This window comes from Rhinatrema bivittatum, chromosome 2 (assembly GCF_901001135.1).
Source record: "Rhinatrema bivittatum chromosome 2, aRhiBiv1.1, whole genome shotgun sequence".
NCBI lineage: Eukaryota > Metazoa > Chordata > Amphibia > Gymnophiona > Rhinatrematidae > Rhinatrema > Rhinatrema bivittatum.
The window spans coordinates 572,201,049-572,222,276 of record NC_042616.1 but is presented as its reverse complement, the minus strand read 5'-3'; the positions used below and the strand labels follow the sequence as shown (position 1 = coordinate 572,222,276).

Below are 21,228 nucleotides of genomic sequence, written 5' to 3'. Positions count from 1 at the left end.
TCTACCTAGGAAAAAAAAAAAAGAGGACAGCTCCATTCCAGGCCCCACAGGCCTGAACCTGACATCCTGAGAGTGAGTCTCCCCTGAAGACTCAGCCAGTGGATCAAACGATGGAGGGGACACCCGCGTTATGTCGCCTTCGGTCCCACTCCCCTCAGGCCAAGGAGCTGGACCATAACCGGTAAAAATCAGAAGGCAGCAAATTCCCATGAACATCCAGGCAACGCTGACACAGGCTTATAGAAAGTTCCGGCTCTATTACCCTGATGTGGTATGCAGCACAAATAAGCGCTTAGACTTCTTTGCTGTTGGCACCATGGTTGAATTGCTCTGTCAGACATAGGCACACGTCCAGCCAGACGCACAAAATATGAATCCAGAAAGAAGGATGTCCAACCTGGACACACAGAATGTCTATCAAGACAGACAGACAGACACACACACACACCCACCCACCCAAAGGGAGACGCAGAGAAAGATACACAATGATACGGGCAGAAGCACGCTGATTCATTGAAAAACAGGCGAACTAACCACCACAGCCATGGTACATCCCACTGTCTGGACCGATCTGGGTACGTACAGGGAAAGGAAATTTGGTTCTTACCTGCTAATCTTTGTTCCTGTAGTACCACGGATCAGTCCAGGCAGTGGGTTGAGCCTCCTTTCCAGCAGATGGAGACAGAGAAAAACTAAAAAGGTATCCTATATCAGGACAGTGCTCCCCCTGTGTCCCTTCAGTATAATCGTTATCAAAGTAGGAAAAAATTGTAAACTATAATCTTAACCAGAGAAAGATCAAGCAAGTAAAACCTGTAACCTCCAAAATGGAACTGGAAATTTGAAACCATGCAAAAACGCGCTCTTACATATAATGGTCAGATACTTCCGGTGCCTTATAGCTCAGATATGCGTTGTTCTGATAAGCTTAGGAGATACTCCCAAAATCTGTAAATGAAAGAAATTTCAAGCGGTCGTTTCCAAGAAAAGTCAGAATGCAAGAAGGGTGGGCATCTGGACTGATTCCGTGGTACTACAGGAACGAAGATTAGCAGGTAAGAACCAATTTTCCTTTCCCTGTACGTACCCAGATCGGTCCAGACAGTGGGATGTACCAAAGCTTCCCTAAATAGGGTGGGACCGAGATAGTCTCGCTCGAAGCACCTGTCTGCCGAAGGAACCAAAAACTGGCGCCTGTACATCGATGCGATAATGACTAGCAAAGATATGAAGAGATTTCCAAGTAAATGCTCTGCATATTTCTTGCAGGGAGACCAACTGGCTCTCCACCCAAGAGGCAGCCTGTGAACGCAACGAATGGGCCTTTAATCCCTTCGGAACCAGCCAGCCCTGACAGATATATGCCGACACAATCGCCTCCTTTAGCCAGTGAGCAATGGTAGCCTTAGAAGCCTTGTTCCCCTTATTGGGTCCCCTCCATAAGACAAAGAGATGATCAGAGACCCGAAACTCATTTGTGACTTCTAAGTATTGCAGTAGCACTCTTTTCACAAAATTGCCCACGTGTGTGTTGAAGCGTGCCCCTAAAAATTCCAGGACTTGAGAGGGCTTGAGGTTGCTCTTGGGGAAATTGACTGTCCAACCGAGGGAGGTGAAAAACGACAAGACTCTGTTGACTGCAATCGCGCAGAGTTTCTCCGATTTTGCCCGAATGAGCCAGTCGTCCAGGTAAGGATGGACCAGTATATACCCTCTCAGCGGAAGAAGGCCGCCACTACCACCATGACCTTGGTAAATGTGCGTGTAACAGTGGCGAGACCGAACAGGAGCACTCGAAACTGGTAATGCCGTCCCAGGATGTTGAAACAGATACTTCTGATGTTCCTAGCAGATTGGGATATGAAGGTAGGCAGTCAAATCGAGAGAAGCAAGGAATTCGCCCGTGCGAACCACCGCGATGACCGCCCTCAGGGTCTCCATCCGAAAAAGGGGGACCTTGAGTGCCTTGTTGACTCTCTTGAGGTCCAGGATTGGTTGAAAAAAGCCATCCTGTTTGGGAACCACGAAGTAGATGGAATACTGGCTTGACCCCTGTTCCTCCAGGGGGACAGGGACTATGATTCCGAGCTGTTGAAGCCTGTCAAGAGTCTGGCACACAGCTGAACGCTTCCAAAGTCTGCAGGGAGAAATTAAATAGTGGTCTGGAAGATCCCAAGCAAATTCTAAAGCGTAGCCTTGTTCGATTACTTTGAGGACTCACCGATCCGAAGTAATTTTGACCCATTCCTCGTAAAATAGGGACAGACCACCTAAATTGGGATCAGAGTAATGGGCCGTCTGCATCACATTGTGAGGACTTTGGGGCGGATCCTTGAGGGTTACCATCCCAGAATGGCCGTCGTCCACAAAAGGAATGAGACCATGATTGAGATCTAGTGAGGGACTTCTTTGAGAAGCCCCCCATGGCTTGCTGTACCTGAGCTGCCCCCTGAAACGAGTGTGCGAAGGAAAAAAAAGGACTTGAACTGTTTAGGGCGGTCCTCAGGCAGCTTATGAATCTTGTTGTCGCCTAAAGATTTGATAAGCTGTTCCAGGTCCTCCCCAAAAAGCAACTTACCCTTGAATGGGAGAGTGTCCAACTGTGATTTAGAAGAGGAGTCTGCCGCCCAATTTCGCAGCCAGAGGAGGCATCTGGCCGACATCGCTGAAACCATGGTTCTGGCCTGCACCCTGAGGAGATCATAGAGGGCATCAGCCCCATATGCAACTGTGGCATCCAGCCGCTCCACCTGTTCCACCTCTGCAGATGGGAGGTCCTGGGTGCTGAGTAGCTGTTGAACCCATCTGAGACTTGCCCGCTGCATGAGACTGCTACAGGCTGTCACCCAAACACCGAGCACTAGAACTTCAAAGATCCTTTTGAGATGTACCTCCAACTTCTGATCCTGAAGGGCTTTCAAAGCAGTCGCTCCAACCCCCAGGATTGGTGGTTCTCTTTGTGTCAGCGGAAACTGAGGCAACCACCTTAGGGACCTTGAGCATCTCTAGGCTGTGGTCTGGGAGGGGATATAGAGCTTGTCCACTGCTCTGCCCACTCGTAAGCCGGATTCTGGAGCTTCCCATTCCCGAAGAAGTAACTGCATTAGCATAGGATGAAAAGGGAAGGTACATGGAGAGGCTCTCGGTCCTGCCAGGACAGGGTCCACGTTACTGGAAACCGGGGTACTAGTGGCTTCTGCCGGAGGGGCATCTATGCCCAACTCAGCTAGAACAAAAATGATGAGCGGGTCCAGCTCCTCCAGTTGGAACATGCGTAAGACCTGCGGGCCGTCCCCTTCGACCGGTGGATTCTGAGTTAAAGGATCTGCATCTGGATCAGGCTTCGGGAGCTGTGGATGTGGGACAGGATGATCTGGCAGGTTTTGCGCCCCTGGTATGGTCTGAACCCAATTAGTCCCCTGGGAATCTGTGAGCTTGGGTCCCTGGTCTGTAGATACCCTAGGCACCTTTGCAGGTGGAGGGCCTATAGGAACCTTCACAGGTGTGGGGGGGGGGTCTATGGGGGGATCCTCCTGCTGCAGCAAGCTAGCGACATAAGCTCTGTGTAATAAAAGTACAAAATCAGTAGTAAAATGAGAAGGGGCTTTTTCTGGAATTAGAGGAGGGGGGATATCGTCCTGAGGATCCAGGATCAAATCAGGAGAGTCCACGGGGCTTAAATCCGGGGATTGATGAACTACAGAATCCCTTCCCCCCTCCAGGAAAGAAACGGGCTCGATATGTGCAGCAGGCCGGCTCTCCACATGTTGATACAAAATGGCAATCGAGGCATATGGGGGGAGGGGGGGTGAGGAGTTGCCACAGGAACAGCAAAGTCCTTCTGTGCCTGGCTGCTGCCAGCAAGAGAGAGAGAAAACTGCTGACTGCTCTCTGCTCCTTCCCCCCCCCCCCCCCCACCGTAAGCTGCCGGTCCTTGTCCAGGGTACTGATTAATAAAAAGTAAAAACCTCTTTTTTTTTTTTTCCCAGACAACTTAAAGTGACAGAGGAATTTTACTTCTGACAAGAGACCCGAGGCATGAAACTTCTCAGGGGTATCAAAGAGGGAGGGGCTGGACCACCAGTGTCACCCCAGAGCCAGGCAAGAGGCCACCGGGAAAAGGGTCGTAGGCTGAATAAATCAAGGGGACAGGACCCCCTAGGCCCAAGCAAGAGCGAAGAGTCAGAACAAAACTGCTCCTGACTAAACTTTTTTTTTTTTTCTTTTTAAACACTGGGAATTAAACCAATACTTGCTTGATCCTTTATAACTAGAAAAGGAGGAAGAAGAACTTCCGCAAACCAAAAACTGCTACAAAGAAAGGGAGACACAGGTTCTGCTATCTGCATCTGCTGGAGACAGAGAAATACTGAAGGGACACAGGGGGAGCACTGTCCTGATATAGGATACCTTGAGTTTTTCTCCGTCTCCATCTGCTGGAAAGGAGGCTCAACCCACTGTCTGGATTAATCCGGGTATGTACAGGGAAAGAGAGGCTTTTGCAATGTCCTACTGGTATATATCTACACTATATTGTAATGCTCGTCTGCATGCTGCACCAATTCTTTTTCTGTCAGAATTTGTGACCTTTTTTAAATGTGTCTGTTTGGTGATAACAAGTTGAAGGGCTACCAGTGTTAGCTTTGCATTCAGATAAAACTCGAGCTGTGTTGGAAGACTGATAACAAGGTACATGTGTGTGAAAATTTGTGAGCAGTTCCATACAAAACAATGGGGATGATGCAGGATTCTGTACATTGCCCACAGGAATCTGCAGCTTTTTAAACAAATCTATAGTGCGTGCGCCAATATTCACCAGTCACCTAATAATGCATTAAAAAAAACAAACAACCCTTAAGTAATCTCCCAAACAACTCCACTATGATATCCCTTTAAAACATTTTTGCCTGAAACCTAAAGGAAAATTAGTTTCTTACCTGATAATTTTCGTTCCTGTAGTACCAAGGATCAGTCCAGGACACCTGGGTTGTGACTCCGCACCAGTAGATGGAGACAGATTAAAACTTGTGGGCGGAGCCATATATAAGCCCCTGTGCCAGTCACAGCCCCTCAGTCATACGTAATGTCAAAGTAGAAAAATCCAAAAGCCAACATAGCTAACCATAGAAACTTACTAAGTAAAATAACTCCAACACCCCTACAGGAAAACAGACTCTCCAACCGGGAGAGCGAACAAAAGAAGGGGTCAGCGTATTAAAAAACAACAATGAGCGGACTCTCCATTACTATAGCGCCACACTGCGGGCGGGATCCTGGACTGATCCTTGGTACTACAGGAACGAAAATTATCAGGTAAGAAACTAATTTTCCTTTCCCTGTACATACCAGGATCAGTCCAGGACACCTGGGATGTACCAGAGCTAAGTTATCGAGAGTGGGAAGCAGAGAGTCCCGCTCGGAGTACCCTCTCTCCAAATCCCCCAGCATCAGTAGCTTGAACATCCAATCGGTAATGTTTAATGAAGGTATGCAACGATTTCCAGGTAGCCGCCCTGCAAATCTCTTGAGGCGAAACCTGAGAAGATTCCGCCCAGGACGCCGCATGAGATCTTGTCGAATGAGCTCGAAGACCCACTGGCGGTGTTTTACCGCGCACAATGTACGCGGAACCAATGGCCTCCTTGAGCCAACGGGCGATCGTTGTGCGGGACGCCGCAGAACCTTTCTTCGGACCCGACGTCAACACAAACAGATGATCTGTTAAACGAAAAGAATTTGTGACCTCTAGATAGCGAAGAAGAGACCTTCGCACATCTAGTTTTCTCAAATCCCTCAACTTCGGGTTGGAAGAATCACCAACCGCGAAAGCGGGAAGTTCAATCGATTGATTCAAATGAAAAGCCGATACGACCTTAGGCAAGAAAGAGGGAACGGTCCGCAAGGAAACCCCTGAATCGGAAAAGCGCAAAAAGGGCTCTCTGCAGGATAGAGCTTGCAACTCAGAAATCCGGCGAGCCGAAGCAATGGCTACCAGGAATACAGTCTTTAACGTGAGATCTTTGATCGTAGAATGCTTCAGAGGCTCAAAAGGAGCTGAGCATAAGGACGAGAGCACCCAGTTGAGGTTCCAAGAAGGACAAGGGAGCCGCAAAGGAGGACGGAGGTGTTTCGCCCCCCGAAGGAAACGGGAGATATCCGGGTGGAGAGCCAGGGAGACTCCCCGAATCTTACCACGCAAACAACCAAGCGCCGCGACTTGGACCTGTAGGGAACTGCACGCTAAGCCTTTGGCCAGCCCAGCCTGGAGAAAAGCCAAAATATCGGGAATAGCAGCGGAAGTGGGACTAAGACCCCGCTCCACGCACCACTCCTCAAAGACTACCCAGACTCGAACATAAGCCAGAGACGTGGATTGTTTTCTGGATCTCAGCAACGTAGCAACTACCGCGTCCGAGTAACCTTTTTGCTTCAACCGATACCTCTCAAAAGCCATGCTGCGAGACAGTAGTGATCCGCATCCTCCAAACAGACGGGACCCTGACGAAGGAGCCCCGGAAACCCCTGTAGACGAAGGGGTGCCGCCACCGACAACTGGACTAGGTCCGCAAACCACGGACGGCGCGGCCACTCCGGCGCCACCATGATCACGTTGGACGGGTGCAATTCTATGCGCTGCAGTATCTTGCCGATCATGGGCCATGGTGGGAACACATACAGTAGCACCTCCGCCGGCCAGGGAAGTGCTAACGCGTCGACCCCTTCTGCTCCTCTTTCTCGGCGTCGACTGAAAAATCTCGGAGCCTTTGCGTTGTTCCACGTGGCCATGAGATCCATGTGGGGCGTTCCCCAAGTCCTGCAAATGAGAAGAAACGCTTCTTCCGCTAGCTCCCACTCTCCGGGATCCAGGTGGTGTCGGCTGAGGAAGTCCGCCTGGACATTGTCGGCTCCTGCTATGTGAGACGCAGCGAGATCGCTGAGATGCCGCTCTGCCCAGGCCATCAAGGAACATGCTTCCTCCGCTACTTGAGGACTTTTCGTCCCTCCCTGGCGATTGATGTAAGCCACGGTGGTCGCGTTGTCCGACAATACTCGGATTGCCTTTCCTCGTACAAGGGGTAGAAAAGCTTGCAATGCCAGACGGACCGCCCTGAACTCTAGGCGGTTGATAGACCACCGGGTCTGATCTACTGACCATAGACCCTGAACCGATTTCTCTTGGCAAACTGCACCCCAACCGGAAAGACTGGCATCCGTGGTCACCACTGTCCAGTTGGGAAGAAGAAGAGATACTCCACAGGAGAGATGTTTGGAATCCAGCCACCAGCCCAGGCTGGAGCGCACCTGATTCTCGAGAGGCAGTGGAAGATAATATTCCTCTGAGATCGGTTTCCAGCGGGACAACAATGAAGACTGCAGTGGCCGCAGGTGAGCGAACGCCCAAGGGACTAACGCCAGCGTTGAGGCCATAGATCCGAGAACTGTCAGGTAATCGCAGACTCGCGGACGGTGTTGAGACAAAAGTCGTCGTACCTGAGACTGTAGTTTGCATATCCGATCCTGAGAGAGAATCACTCTGCCCCGTTTTGTGTCGAAAACGGCTCCAAGGTACTCCAAGGACTGAGTGGGTTCCAGATGACTCTTGTTGTAGTTGACCACCCAGCCGAGGGACTGCAAGAATTGTAGCACCCTGGATACCGCTTGCCGACACAGGCTCTCTGACTTCGCCCGAATCAGCCAGTCATCGAGGTAAGGGTGAACCAGTAGGCCTTCCCGACGTAAGTGCGCCGCCACTACCACCATCACTTTCGTGAATGTCCGAGGCGCTGTCGCCAGGCCGAATGGAAGAGCCCGGAACTGGAAGTGTCTGCCCAGAATGCAAAACCGCAGAAACCGCTGGAAGGCTGGCTGGATGCCCACATGAAGGTATGCTTCTGTGAGATCTAGTGACGCAAGGAATTCGCCTGGCCGCACTGACGCGATCACCGAACGAATGGTTTCCATCTTGAAGTGAGGGACCCGAATACATCTGTTGACTCCTTTCAGATCCAGTATGGGTCGGAAAGTGCCGTCCTTCTTGGGAACTATGAAGTAAATGGAGTACCGGCCCTTGCCGTACTGATCGGCCGGAACTGGAGAGATGGCCCCCAAGCTTTCTAGTCTTCGGATGGTGTCTAGCACTGCCGCCTTCTTCTTGGGATCCTTGCAAGGCGAGACCAGGAACTTGTCCGCTGGGATGCGAGCAAAATCTAACTCGTAACCGTGTCTTATCACGTCGAGGACCCACTGATCCGACGTCATGCTGGCCCATACCTCGAGAAATAAGGATAGACGCGCCCCCACGTTTGGGACAGCGTGCTGAGGGCGCGACGAGGAATGGGCCGGCCGAACTTCATTGCGAAGGTTTGGAACCCGTACCCGACGGGGCTCCTCCTTGCCTGCCAAAGCGTTTGCCCCGAAAGGAGTGCTGCCAGTGAGTGTTTCGAGAAGAGGCCGGCCTGTACGAAGGTCCGGTGGATCTTTGCGGCCTGGACTTCCGGGGACCCCGGAAACGGGCTCTGCCAGAAAACGAAGAGCGCGACCGGGTCCTATCCTCTGGCAGCCTAAACGCTCGGTTCTCACCCAGGGAAACCATCAAGTCATCTAATTCCTTACCAAACAGCAATTTCCCTTTGAAGGGCAATGCCCCGAGGTGAGCCTTGGACAAACCATCCGCCGCCCAGTTGCGCAGCCAAAGGAGGCGGCGTGCCGACACCGCTGCCACCATGGATCTAGCTGAAGTGCGTAGAAGATCATGGAGCGCATCGGCCCCATATGCGATAGCTGCTTCCAACCTATCTGCTTGGGAAGCCTCCTCCGGAGAGAGATCTGCATTCGCCTGCAGTACCTGGGCCCAGCGCAGACTAGCTCGCATAGCGAAGTTCGTGCAAATGGCAGCTCGAACTCCCAAGGCGGAAACCTCAAAAATCTTTTTGAGCTGTACCTCCAACTTTCGGTCTTGAATATCCCGGAGGGCCGTCGCTCCCGTGACAGGGATGGTAGACCTCTTCGTGACAGCGGACACCGCCAAATCCACTTTTGGAAGTCGGAGGAGCTCCAGCGCCTCCTCCGGTAAAGGATAGAGTTTATCCATGGCCTTGCTGACTTTCAAACCTAACTCCGGAGTATCCCATTCCTTGAAAAGGATATCCGTGGACGAGAAATGAAAAGGGAAGGCGACCGCCGGTCCTGTGAGGCCGAGCAGAACAGGATCCATATTCGCCTCCTGGCGGACCACCACCGGAGGAGCTTCAATTCCCAATTCTTGGAGAATGGCCGGGATGAGAGGTGCCAGTTCCTCTCTGCGGAATAGCCGCACCACCTTGGGGTCATCCCCTTCTGCAGCCTGTGCAGCTTTCTCTGCAATGGGCTGTGCAGTACCATCCACTGCTGCCTTCCCGGCCCCCGTCAGGGGCTCCTCGGCGGACTCCGTATCATCCTCAGGGGAATCCTCGGGATCCGATTCCTGCGGCACCCCCCTGGGAGGCCGCTTCCCCCGGGACGCACCGTGGGCGATCTCCGCGCCCTTCCTGGACTTCTTTTTCCGTGGAGGGGACCCGTGGTCGGCCGCACGCGAGCCATTCCCCCGGATGCGCTTGCTGCGCTTGTATTTGAGAACTTTGCGCAGCAACAGCGCAAAATCCTCAGAAAAATCACCAGAATCCGAAGAATCACTCTCGGAAGCCTCCCGGGACCGAAGCCCCTCCGAGGGAACCTCCCCTGCCGCGACACGCTGTGGGGAAAGCGCAGGAGGAAAGGAAGAGGCCCCCACCGTTTCCCGCGAAATTTCCCGGCCGGTGGCCAAGATGGCCGCCACTCCCGCACTAACCGGGAAAAGATCCCGAGGCCTGTCAGCGGAGCTACCACCGCGCGACAGCGAACGCGCGACCCGGGAACGAGCCCCCCGCGGCGCTGCCGAGGGTCCCTCATCACCTGGGACGCAAGCTGAACAAAGGCTGTCCCTTGAAAGACGCGCGCGCGCCGAGCCGCAGGCCCTGCACTGTGCAGCACGCGGCATGCCGGCGAAAACGCGGGAGAAAACGGGGCCGCGGCGAAAAAATTACCACAAAAATTAAAAACAAACAAATAGCGCAATTCGGCGACCTCCCCCCTGCCAATGACGCCCCCCCACCGACAAAAACGGAGCGGCGACGCCAGGTAACAGAGAGCCGCAAAAACAAAAGTAAAAACTTTTTTTTTTTTTTTTACAAACAAAAACGCTGTCCCTGGTACTGAAAAGCCCTTATTCCTGCAGGGGTGAGTGAACCAGGTTCCCTGGTGTCACCCCTGACGCTGCCACTAGCTCAGCCGGGTCCTCAACCCTGGCAGCGGCCTCAACCGGGGGAGGGTAGTCCCCTCAGGACCTCTCAACTCCCCTGGGAGGCAGGGCACCCGAGACTAAGGGATTAAAAGAAAAAAACCCCAATTTGGTATATAAACAGCTATGCCTAACAAAAAAGCCTAGCCCAAAAAATTCAAACCTGACTAACACCAACACCAGAATCAGGTCAGGCAGGGCTGTGACTGGACCTGCACCATCTACTGGAGACAGAGTAAGACTGAGGGGCTGTGACTGGCACAGGGGCTTATATATGGCTCCGCCCACAAGTTTTAATCTGTCTCCATCTACTGGTGCGGAGTCACAACCCAGGTGTCCTGGACTGATCCTGGTACGTACAGGGAAATAAGGCTCTCTTCTGGGATTAAGAACTACTAACTCTTATCTGAAGAAAATAAAAAAATAAATGTGAAGCATGAAAGAATGGTGAACATAGGACCTTTTGTAGTCTGGACCACCAGGTGAAATTGTCTTTCCTGCCCCCTCTCTTTCCACCTCCACCTCCACCTGATCCATTGCTTCCACCGGAAGACTGCTGGCCATTCGGCTTTGCTTCTAAAAACAAGAAAGTAGATTTGTTTTTTCATATTCCTATACACTGTACCTAGGACAGGCAATAAAAAATATATAAGTGTTAAAAACCATACATTTAGTTCTGATTACTGTGAGCAAACCATTTGAATGGATTTTCTCATGTTCACATCTCCAATAAACAGAATGCCAGAACCCATGTGTGGCCTGCTTTTTGCCCATGAGTGCAGTTACTCGTGTGATCCTCTAAGAAGGCTCACCTCTCAATGATGTTAATGGATGTCAGACTAGTTGCACCAGATGTATATAAATATAAATAATCTCCTTTACGCTGGTGTGCATTTCATGCTAAATGATGCATATGAACCTCCACTAGGACACCTTCCTCTCACTCTTAATCACAATAGATTAAACCTGAATCTGAACAGGGAGCCATAGAACTTGACAGCAAGGTCCATGTTGTTTACCCTGTTTCCAATACCATAAATCCTCACATCTAAGGACAATTGTGGGTGATCCTATCATTTTTGCCCTCACCATCTTACTTGACAAGCTGTTTCATGCACCCACCACCCTTTCACAGTATAGAAATCTTTGCCCAACATCACTCTTGAGTCTGCCCCTCTCTAGCCTCATCTCCTGACCCCTTGTTCTATAATCTTTTTCCCACTGATGAGTGTAAAGATGAAAGTTAATACACCATATGGGAGGATTAAGCTAATTAAATTACAGACAAATCCAGAGAACAGACAAGCGTAAGTAAAGGAAGCAAGCATGGGAAGTTAGCTTCCTCAGAATGAGGACAAAAACAGCAGCAAGGGCATAGAGACTGTTTAAAAAATCTCAGACTTAGTTACCACACACCTTGTACATCGCCAGATGACCCTTTGGAGTCATTTCCTTTCTTGCCATTTTTTCCATTGGGAAAATATTTTTCAAACCCTGTTCAAACATACATTAAAATAACCAGGTGTATTAAAACAATAAGATATATATATTTTTTTAATAAATGGCTTGGACAAGAAGAGTACCTCACAAGTTATTTTTTTCTGTTAGTTTCAAGTGCCACATCTCCAATAATCGGCCTGTCAGGAAGCTGCTGCTTGAGGAATGATCCAGACTGGGCAATGGAGAGCTAGGGTTGTTTATTTGTATGTTTGTTTAAATTCATATTCTGCCTTTCAGCCACTTCAAGGTAGATTAGATTTAGGTACTGTAAGCATTTAGGGTGTCATCAGGTACTAAAACACAAGATCTATTCATATATACTAACCCTAAGTTATGGAGGTAAGAACGTAGAACAGCATTTCCCAACCGGTGTACTGCTGGACACTACTGTGCCGTAACTGAAGTGCAGGTGTGCCGCAGCTGCAGTCTTTATTTCGCCTTTCCCCCTGGGCCTGCAGGATGTCCTCCCACCAGCAGGGGGAGTCAGAGAAGCACTTAGCAGCTACTACTGCTTTCCCTCTGCAGTGGACACTGCTCGAGGCTCTGTAGGATTGTGAGACCTGCTGGCCCCTCATGCATTCCAGACTGCAGAGGGAAGCTGGCAGAGGTGGAAGCTGCAGCAATGGGCAAGCCTGCTCCCAGACTTCTGCTGTTCAAGGATTGGGGGTGGAGGAGACAAGGGAGGTTAATGAGGCCAGGAGACGGGGGGAAAGGGAAGACAATGCTGCTTCAAAGAGGTGGAGAGAGGGAAGACTATGATGGCAGAGGGGGAGAGATAGGGAAAACAATGATGCCAGAGGGTGAGAGAGAGGGAAGACGATGATGCCAAGAAGTAAAGGAGAAGGCAGGCGATTCCTTGGGGTGGAGGGAAAGAAGTTAATGATGATGATGCCAGGAGAGAGATGGTGATGTCAGAGGGTGGAGGTAGAGGGGTTGAGACAGAGGAAAGGTGATTATGATGCTGAGGGGGGTAAGGGAGAGAGGTGGAGTGTGAAGGAAGGAAATTGATGCCAGATGGAGGGAGATGGAAGGTGAGGATGATATGAGTGGGTGTGGGGGAAGAGGTGGTAGAAAGTGATGATGATGCCAGGGGGAGGGGGACAGGGGTAGAAGGAAAGGGAAGGTGGTGATGATTGCAGAGGAGAGGTGAAGAGAGAAGGTGATGTCTGGGAGTGGGGGAGAGGGGTGGAGGGGGAAGGTGATGATGATGCCTGGGAATGATGAAAGAGGGAAGGTGATGGCAGGGAGTGGGGAAGAGGGAAAAGCATGATGATGATGATACAAGAGAGGTTCAGAAGATAGGGAGAGAAAGAGAAGGTGATTATACTAGGGAGTGAGAGAGAGGGATAGAGGGAAAGGGAAGATGGTAATGATGCCAGGGGTGAGGAGAAGAGATGGTGGGAGAGAGGGAATGTGATGATGATGCCAGGGGGTGGGGATAGAGGTAGAAGGAAAGAGAAGATAGTGGTGATGATGATGCCAGGATGAGAAGGTGAAGAGAGAAGAGGATGATAATTCCAGGGGGTAGAAGGAGAGGGAAGGTGATGATGATGATGATGATGATGAGGGGGTAGGAGGAGAGGGATGGCAATGATAATGGGAGGGGAAGAGATGGTGGGGGATGGAAGGTGATGATGATGATGCCATGGGGGCAGAGAATGAGGGCTAGAGAAAGTGATGATGATGCCAGGGGGTGGTGGAGAGGAAAGAGAAGATGATGCCAATGGGATGGGGAGCAAGGGAAGAGAAGAGGAAGTGGTTGGGGTGCCACTACAAAGTGAACCCTGTGCTAGCTGTGTCGCGAAACAAAAAAGGTTGAGAAGCACTGACTCAGAAAGCAATCCCCCTGCTATAAAAGACACTACTTTTAAAGCACTATGCTCTCAGGGGAGCATGTCAACCTAGTCAACTTTACATAAATATTCAAGGACTGCTAATATTTGTGTGAAGCTTATGGATTAAGATGACATTTTTTTCTATGAATATCAATGCAGGACAAACTGTGGTAAGAGTTTGTTCCACTATAGATATGCGATACTTCACTTCTAGCAGCATGTGTTTAGGAACAGCTCATGTTCTCGGGTTTCCATACCTTTTGGTGGTTGAGAGCTGAGTCTTCTGTAAGCAGCAATGACATTTGCTAGCAGAGTACTGCCGCCAGGAGTGACCTGAGAGGTAAGCTGTCCTTGAAACTAAAAAGATAAAAGTTCCAGAATTACTTCAAAGCAGCAGTGAAAAGTCAAACGAATGCTTCTGTCGCGCAATTACAGTTCAGAAAACTTAAAAAAAAAAAAAAAAAAATTTACAATACAGGACATGCGGCGCTGGAAAAATAATTTTTAAAAATTAGGCACCTGGCAAAAGTTTTAGGAGTTAGTGAAAAATGTCCTGTCTATCAGATATATCAGTCCTTTCCATTGGTGTCAACTACCTATTATCCTCTATTTGCAACTGCTGAAGACAGAGGGTGATAAGGAGAACTTGCAAGGAGCTTTTGTTCATCACTTTTTTCTGGAAGCAGAATGGGATTACTAAAGCCAGGCTAGATTACCTCCTGCATCAAAACCCCAGACACCACCACCAAGAGGCATGAATGTAAGACAGGAGCACACCTAATATAGCACAATATAATGCATGCATTAACCAGGAGTTAATTTTAGGTAAGGCCAACAGGTGGTATCTCATCTATCCTTCCCAATCAAGGGTAAAGGCATGATTAGGGACAGATTTATCCCAGAGACGAATATATGGCTGCAAAAGCTTTGGTTTCTTTGATTATAGTCCAATATTCAATGAAGGCTGTCTGCTGAGAAAAGATGGGACACACTTAACAAGAAATGGAAAAAAAAAGTGTTCGCTCTGTTCATAGATTTGATAACCTAGTGAGGAGGGCATTAAACTAGATTTATCTGGGGATGGTGGCCAAAGCCTGCAGATAAAGAGGACACCCAAACACTTTAATGAACTTGTTGGTATGGGAAAATGTATAGAGATCTAAATTAGCAGGTGGATACACTAAAGCAGCAGTAAATTAGAAGGTATTTAAAACACCATATACAAATGTGAGGACTAATGTGTTAAAAGCATCACAAGACAGAGGGATTGTTAATAGGGTTAGACGCGGAAAAAGCGTTTGATAGTGTGGAATGGCCCTATATCTGGTGGGTGATTGAACAGTTCAATTTTGGGCAACAATTTATTCAATGGATATAAACTTTGTATGTCACTACCAGGGCACATGTCATGGTGAATGGAGTGCTATCCTCGCCCTTTATGTTGGAGAGAGGAACACGCCAAGGCTGTCCTCTATCTCCCCTTCTTTTATGTTTTGGCCATTTTGCTGCATAATATGAATGTGGTCAAACTCAGTATGTTTGCTGATGATATGCTTCTTTTCATATCCAACCCGCAAGATTGCCTAAGTGATATGGATTGCATCAATACATATGGTTCCCTTTATGGACTACAAATTATGACAAACCTACAGCATTTCTGCTTGATGTTGATCTACCTAGTCAATGGAGAGGTGTTTTTCCTCTCAAGGGGAGTGTGGGGAGTATGAAGAACCTGGGACTTCATCTCGCACGCACCACCCATGGCCTGTACATGAAGAATTTAGGAACTACATTGGGAAGCATTCAGGCACTTCTTTTCATTGTCTTTAATGGGGTGTTGTGCTGTAGTGAAAATGATAATTCTTCCCAAGGTATTATATCCTCTCCAAAAGCTTTGCCCCTATGGCTAAAGCGGTCTAATGTTCTGAACCTTCGATCCATTATCTCTAATTTATGGCAAGGGAGACATCCACGGATTAGCTTAGGTGTTCTCATGCAGGAAAGAGGGCGAAGGAGTTTAGCCATATCAGACATGTGTCTATATATATGTTGCCTACCTTTTGCGGTATATCCAGGACTGAGCTTCTAGTCATAATACATTTGATGCAGAGGGGCTATTGGACAAGTGGGCCAATCCCTATCAGGGGATGTACTTACTTCATCTTCCTAAGTCTACCATCAGGGGTTTAAAATTTAACACTTTTTGGTTTGGAGCCTTTCAGAGGGCGTGGCAGTGGTGAAGAGTTCACACACAGAGCTCCTACCACTGTGACTCCCTTCTTGCCGCTTACGGGCAATATGGAGTTTTCTGTGGGTCTTGAACGTTCAGTGTTCCACACCTGGCGGGAAAGGGGCTGGTCTAGTCTTGGGCATTGGGTAGATTCTGAAGAGCATTCATTTTTCTCATTCCAGCAGTGTCAGGAAACTTGGGATATCCCTAGAGCACACTTTTTTGCATACTTGCAGTGTAGGCATTATGCTATATCCATTAGTCTTAGAAATATGGCACTTCTCACTTTATCTGATGCGGAAGAAACCTTTTTGGAAACTATTCTACACGCTTTAATAAAACTGGAATACGAGTTCGTTTTCTTTCAGAGTCTATGCCTTCTGTGCGCTTAGAGGCAGTGGAATGCTGATCTGCGACTCGAGGTAACCAAGTCAGATATTAGCAGAGCTTTTGCCGTGGTCCTGCCAACCTGCAAGAAATTCAGTTTAATATATTACATCATATTTATTTAACTCAGGACAAAGGGGAACGTATGCATCTCTGGAATCTGATGAATGTTTGAAATGCTCTCACCTGCGTGGAGCTTTTTGTCATATGTTCTCGGAATGCCCGAAACTGCAGGTTTATTGGCAAAGGTTCATGTAGCCATTGAGAGAACACTGAACTACTCCATTAATCGGGAGGGAAATCTTTATCTGTACTTGACTATTTTCATTCTTTTCCAGGAGGGGGTTAGCGGTTCATAGTAGCTTCCTTTAGCAAAAAAAGTGATTTTAACATACTGGCACAATGATATTTACCTGTTTTCAGGAATGGTAAGCCATGACCCAGTACACGCTGCTTTGGAACATATGCAAAAGGGTGTCGTTAGTAGCAAGAGTAAAGTGCTCTCTTTAAGAGGCTATTTTGCTCTATGGGACGAAATCTTAAAACAGAAGACCACTTAGGGTCCACAGCATTATGGAAATTTATTTATTTAGTCTGGGCTACGGTAGCACTTTTTTTTTTTTTTAAACCTTTAGTATGTGTTGTGTGTGGAGATGAATGTGGTGTGTTTGTGTGACTATTCTTGGGGATGAGTATTGTGTGGGAGGGGTTTCCTAGGGTGGGTAGTCCATAACTAGGTGAGCATACCGGGCAGAGGAATGACTAAATAATTACAAAAATAGGAAAGTGGCATGTAACATGCAAGTAGAGTTCCTTGTCTTTTGAGTATATAATCACTATCCTCATTGTTACTTTATAATCGGTACTGTACTTGTTTGCTGTACTATTTCACTTCAATAAAAATTAGTTAAAAAAAAAGAAAATGAAATTTGAGGACTGAACTGGGAAGAGCAAGCAGAATCAAATGGGTGTAAATCCTACAAAGGAACAGCCAGGAAACAGGAAGGGATGTCTTGCTTGTGGTCTACCCACTTAAGAACCACCAAAGTAGGAGAGAACATTGATATGGTTGTTAACTGAATTATTGTACAGTGATAGTTTATTGCTGGATGTAGCCCAGGACAATGGCCAGAGAATGCAGCTAGCCCCAGGCGGAGCCTGCAAGTTGCCCACGAGTGGCTCATCCTTACAGGCCTGTAAAAGCTGGTCTGTTGACTACGGGGGCTGTGGCACCCAAGCAGCTCATAAGCGTGCTCTCCGTGACCAAACGCCCGCTAACATGGGAAAGTCAGGTCGCTTGTATACTTTACTTTCAGGGGGGGATGGTATAGGAGTCGATTGGGCAAGTATTGGGTAGTGATCGGGTATGGATGTGTGTTGACTGGCTTAGAAGACTGACTGCGAGACCATGTGTATGTGCAAGTGTGCTGCGTATGACAACCTCTACTAGTCACATGTTTTCATTTCAATTTCATCTGGAGGTGATGGGGGGGGGGGGAAGCTGGGACACTCTGCCCCTACCTGTTCTTATATTTTACATAGGCGAATATGCCCACTTCTCTCCTTTTCATGGCAAAGTTGGTATCTTGGAACGTACATGGCCTGGGTTCACCCATTAAAAGGAAACAGATCCTGTCACATCTAAAGAGGTTACACAGCGATATAGTGTGCATCCAAGATACACACCTAAATGCCAAGGAAAGCCTTAAACTTCGCCGGGAATGGGTGAGCGATTGTTATTATGCGGAGGCCTGCTACCACAAGGCTGCGGTGGCGATACTCATAAATAAGTCCACTGACTTTGTGCTGGAACGCACCATATCAGACCCGGAAGGCAGATATGTGCTGGTGATTGGAAGATGGCAGGGTCAATGGTTATCATTTGCAATGTTTATACTCCCACCATCAACCCACAGAAATATCTGAAAGAATTTACAGGGGTATTATTGTCACAGAGTGGGACTGTTAATAGTGGCTGGGGATCTCAACTGTGTTATGGACGGAGAGTTAGACAGATCTTCTTTGGGGGGGGGCTCAAATCAGGAAGAAGAGGGGAAGGTGCAGATGTGGTATGTACACAGGTAAGGGTGATGGATGTCTGGAGGACACTGCACCCGATGGAGAAGGAGTATACATTTTATTCCAATCCCCATAATTCTTTTTCTAGAATCGATTACATTCTACTAGCCAATGAGGCTTTTCATCAGGTGACCAGTGCAGATGTGGAGACCTCCGTGATCTTGGACCATTCACCGATTTCTATGACAATCTCCTTGGGACCCAAGAATGTAGGTACTAAATTGTGGAGATTTCCCCAAGATCTCAAGGGGGACAAGGAGTTTCAGTCTTTCTTAATAGAAAAATGGCAGGATTATAAGAAGAACAATGCGTCTCATGTAAACAACCCACAGCTGTTTTGGGAAGCAGGAAAAGCTGTTTTGAGGGGAGAGATCCTTGGCTACACTAGTGCACGGTACAAACATCTAAATAGGGACATCATATGCTTAGATACCCTGACCAAGCAGGCACGGGAAAAGTGGTTATCGGCCCCGACAGAAGACAATAAAAAATGATGTTTCAGCCACCTCAGTTAAATACAGTTTTACAAATCTGAGCAGGTAAAGCTTTACAAGTAGCTCCACACAATTTCTTCAAATTTGGTAATAAGGTCGGGAGACCATTGACCAATTTAGTACCAACCACGATTCATTCCATGAAAAATTCACTGGGACATACAGTGATGGGAAGTGGGGATATCGGGGAAGTGTTTCAGACATTTTACGCCACCCTTTATAAAGCAGATCATGAACCGTCTCCTGAGATGGAGCAGTAGTTCTTTCATGACCTCCCTTTGCCCCAGATCACCACTTTGCCGAAAGAATTTTTAAACCGCCCCATTCAATCATATGAAGTGCTACAAGTTATTAACTCCATGGCATCTGGAAAATCACCGGGTCCAGACGGGTTTTCCTACGACTTTTATAAAATGTTTAAAGTACATCTTGCTGCCCCACTGACTGATTTTTAATTGGATGGGTTCACCCGTAACAGTTTCCCGACAGGCCTTAATACTGCACACCTCATTGTTTTTCCTAAAGCCGGGAAAGACCCTTTAAAGCCAGAATCTTATCACCCAATCTCCCTACTAAACAGTGATTTAAAAATCCTGGCTAAGATTCTGGCAGAGAGGCTAGCTTTGGTGATACCCCATCTCATCTTAGAATAACAGGTGGGCTTTGTGAAGGGCCAAACTGCAACTAGCCATATTGTTTATTATCTGCGAAGCAGTTCTGTCAACTAGGAAAACCAGCACTGGCGATCGGATTTGATTCCGAAAAAGCCTTTGACAGGGTGTCGTGGTCTTGTATGTTTTCTGTGCTGTCGAGATATGGCCTGGAAGAAGACCTTATTCAATACATTCATTTATTATACACGTCACCCCGATCTAAGATCGCAGTGAATGGCTCGTGTTCGGAGCCGATAAATATCCAGAGGGGAGTGCGCCAGGGGTGTCCTTTGTCCCCTCTACTGAATATCCTTACTATTGATCCGCTGCTCCGCAAACTGATGGCACATAAAGACATTCAAGGATTTGTGAGGGCTAACCATACTTTTAAGGTGGCCGCTTTTGCAGACGATGTCCTTGTGTTTATAACCCACCCGGACATTCCTTGGAGCACCTCTTATCTACGCAAGCTCAGTTTGGCTCTTTTGCTGGTCTAAAAATAAATAGGGAAAAATTAGAGGCAATGGATATTATAAACAATGTACGGAGCCACCTGGAGAGGCCAGTTCTCGCTTAGGTGGGCTACTGACAAGATCAAATATTTAGGGGTTCAGATTCCAAGGGCCCTGGAAGATATCTACTCGCTAAATATCCAATCCCAACTCAATTCCACCTTAGCTAAGCTTAACAGATGGAAGGTACTATAGTTATCTTTAAGGGGTCGGGTCCATCTATACCAAATGATTTTATTACCCAAGTGGTTGTACATCTTACAGATGCTTCCTCTGTGGCTCTCCCCACAGGATATCAAAAAACTCAATCAGGTACTACGTAATTTTCTGGGGGGAGGAGGGGTAAGAAAGCTCGCATCCCTCTAATCATACTACAGCAACCCTGTCAAAGCGGGGGACTGGGGATTTGAGGAAATATAATATGGCATGTAATTTAAGATTTATACGAGATTGGATTTTTGAGTCTTATTATTTACCATATCCACTTTTAAGGGCATGGTATGGGGTGTCGTCTTTAAATACCCTTCTACATGTGAAGGCGAAGGAAGTACCACAGGGCTTACGAAGCCATATCATGGTTTCCACTTGCAGGAAAACATGGGCAAGGATTTGTAAAGAATGTAAGCAACCGCAGGGGATTACACCCATGTTGCAACTTACTAATAATACAGTATTTTTGCCAGAGGAAGGGGAAATGCTGTTCGAAAGATGGCATATAGCTGGTCTAAAGTACCTGTATCAATTGAGTCATCCTCTTGCTGGACTCTATACAACTTCTCTGAGCTCCAACAATTCAGGCTCCCTCACACAGATTTTTATGCATATTTACAAGTCAGACATTTTATGCGGACTTGGTCTACACACTGGAAGTCAGTAGAGGCCACGGCGTCACTCGTTGGCCTCTTAACTAGTAAGACTACAAGAGGTCCGAACATATCTGTTTTTTTTACAAGGCATTGCCGTCGCTCCCGGGGGGGTAAATACCTGCAACCATTATTTAAAAAAATGGCAGTCTTGGCCTGCGTTTACGCTATCTTATGAGAGTTTTTTGAAATGCTTTGCCCAAATTTCTCTTATCACCACCAATGAGGGCCTGTGGGAAACTCAATACAAATTTCTATGGCAAGAATTTATATCTCCAGCCAAAGCCTTCACACTTCACTTGTGTGACTCCCCTATATGTAAAAAATGTAGAGTAACACCGGGTTCTTATTACCATGTCT

General features: G+C 47.9%; 1 protein-coding gene across 3 annotated transcripts in view; it reads right to left on the bottom strand.

Annotated features, from left to right (window-relative positions):
* AFG3L2 (AFG3 like matrix AAA peptidase subunit 2) overlaps positions 1 to 21,228 on the bottom strand; it is a 145,365-nt gene that overhangs the window by 101,258 nt on the left and 22,879 nt on the right. For all 3 annotated transcript variants that reach the window (XM_029590959.1, XM_029590958.1, XM_029590960.1), the window contains exons 2-4: positions 13,908 to 14,007; positions 11,732 to 11,809; positions 10,776 to 10,891 (exon numbers count right to left, since the gene is read on the bottom strand). In XM_029590959.1, the coding sequence (XP_029446819.1) occupies positions 10,776 to 10,891; positions 11,732 to 11,809; positions 13,908 to 14,007 (294 nt within the window). The remainder of the gene's footprint in view (positions 1 to 10,775; positions 10,892 to 11,731; positions 11,810 to 13,907; positions 14,008 to 21,228) is intronic.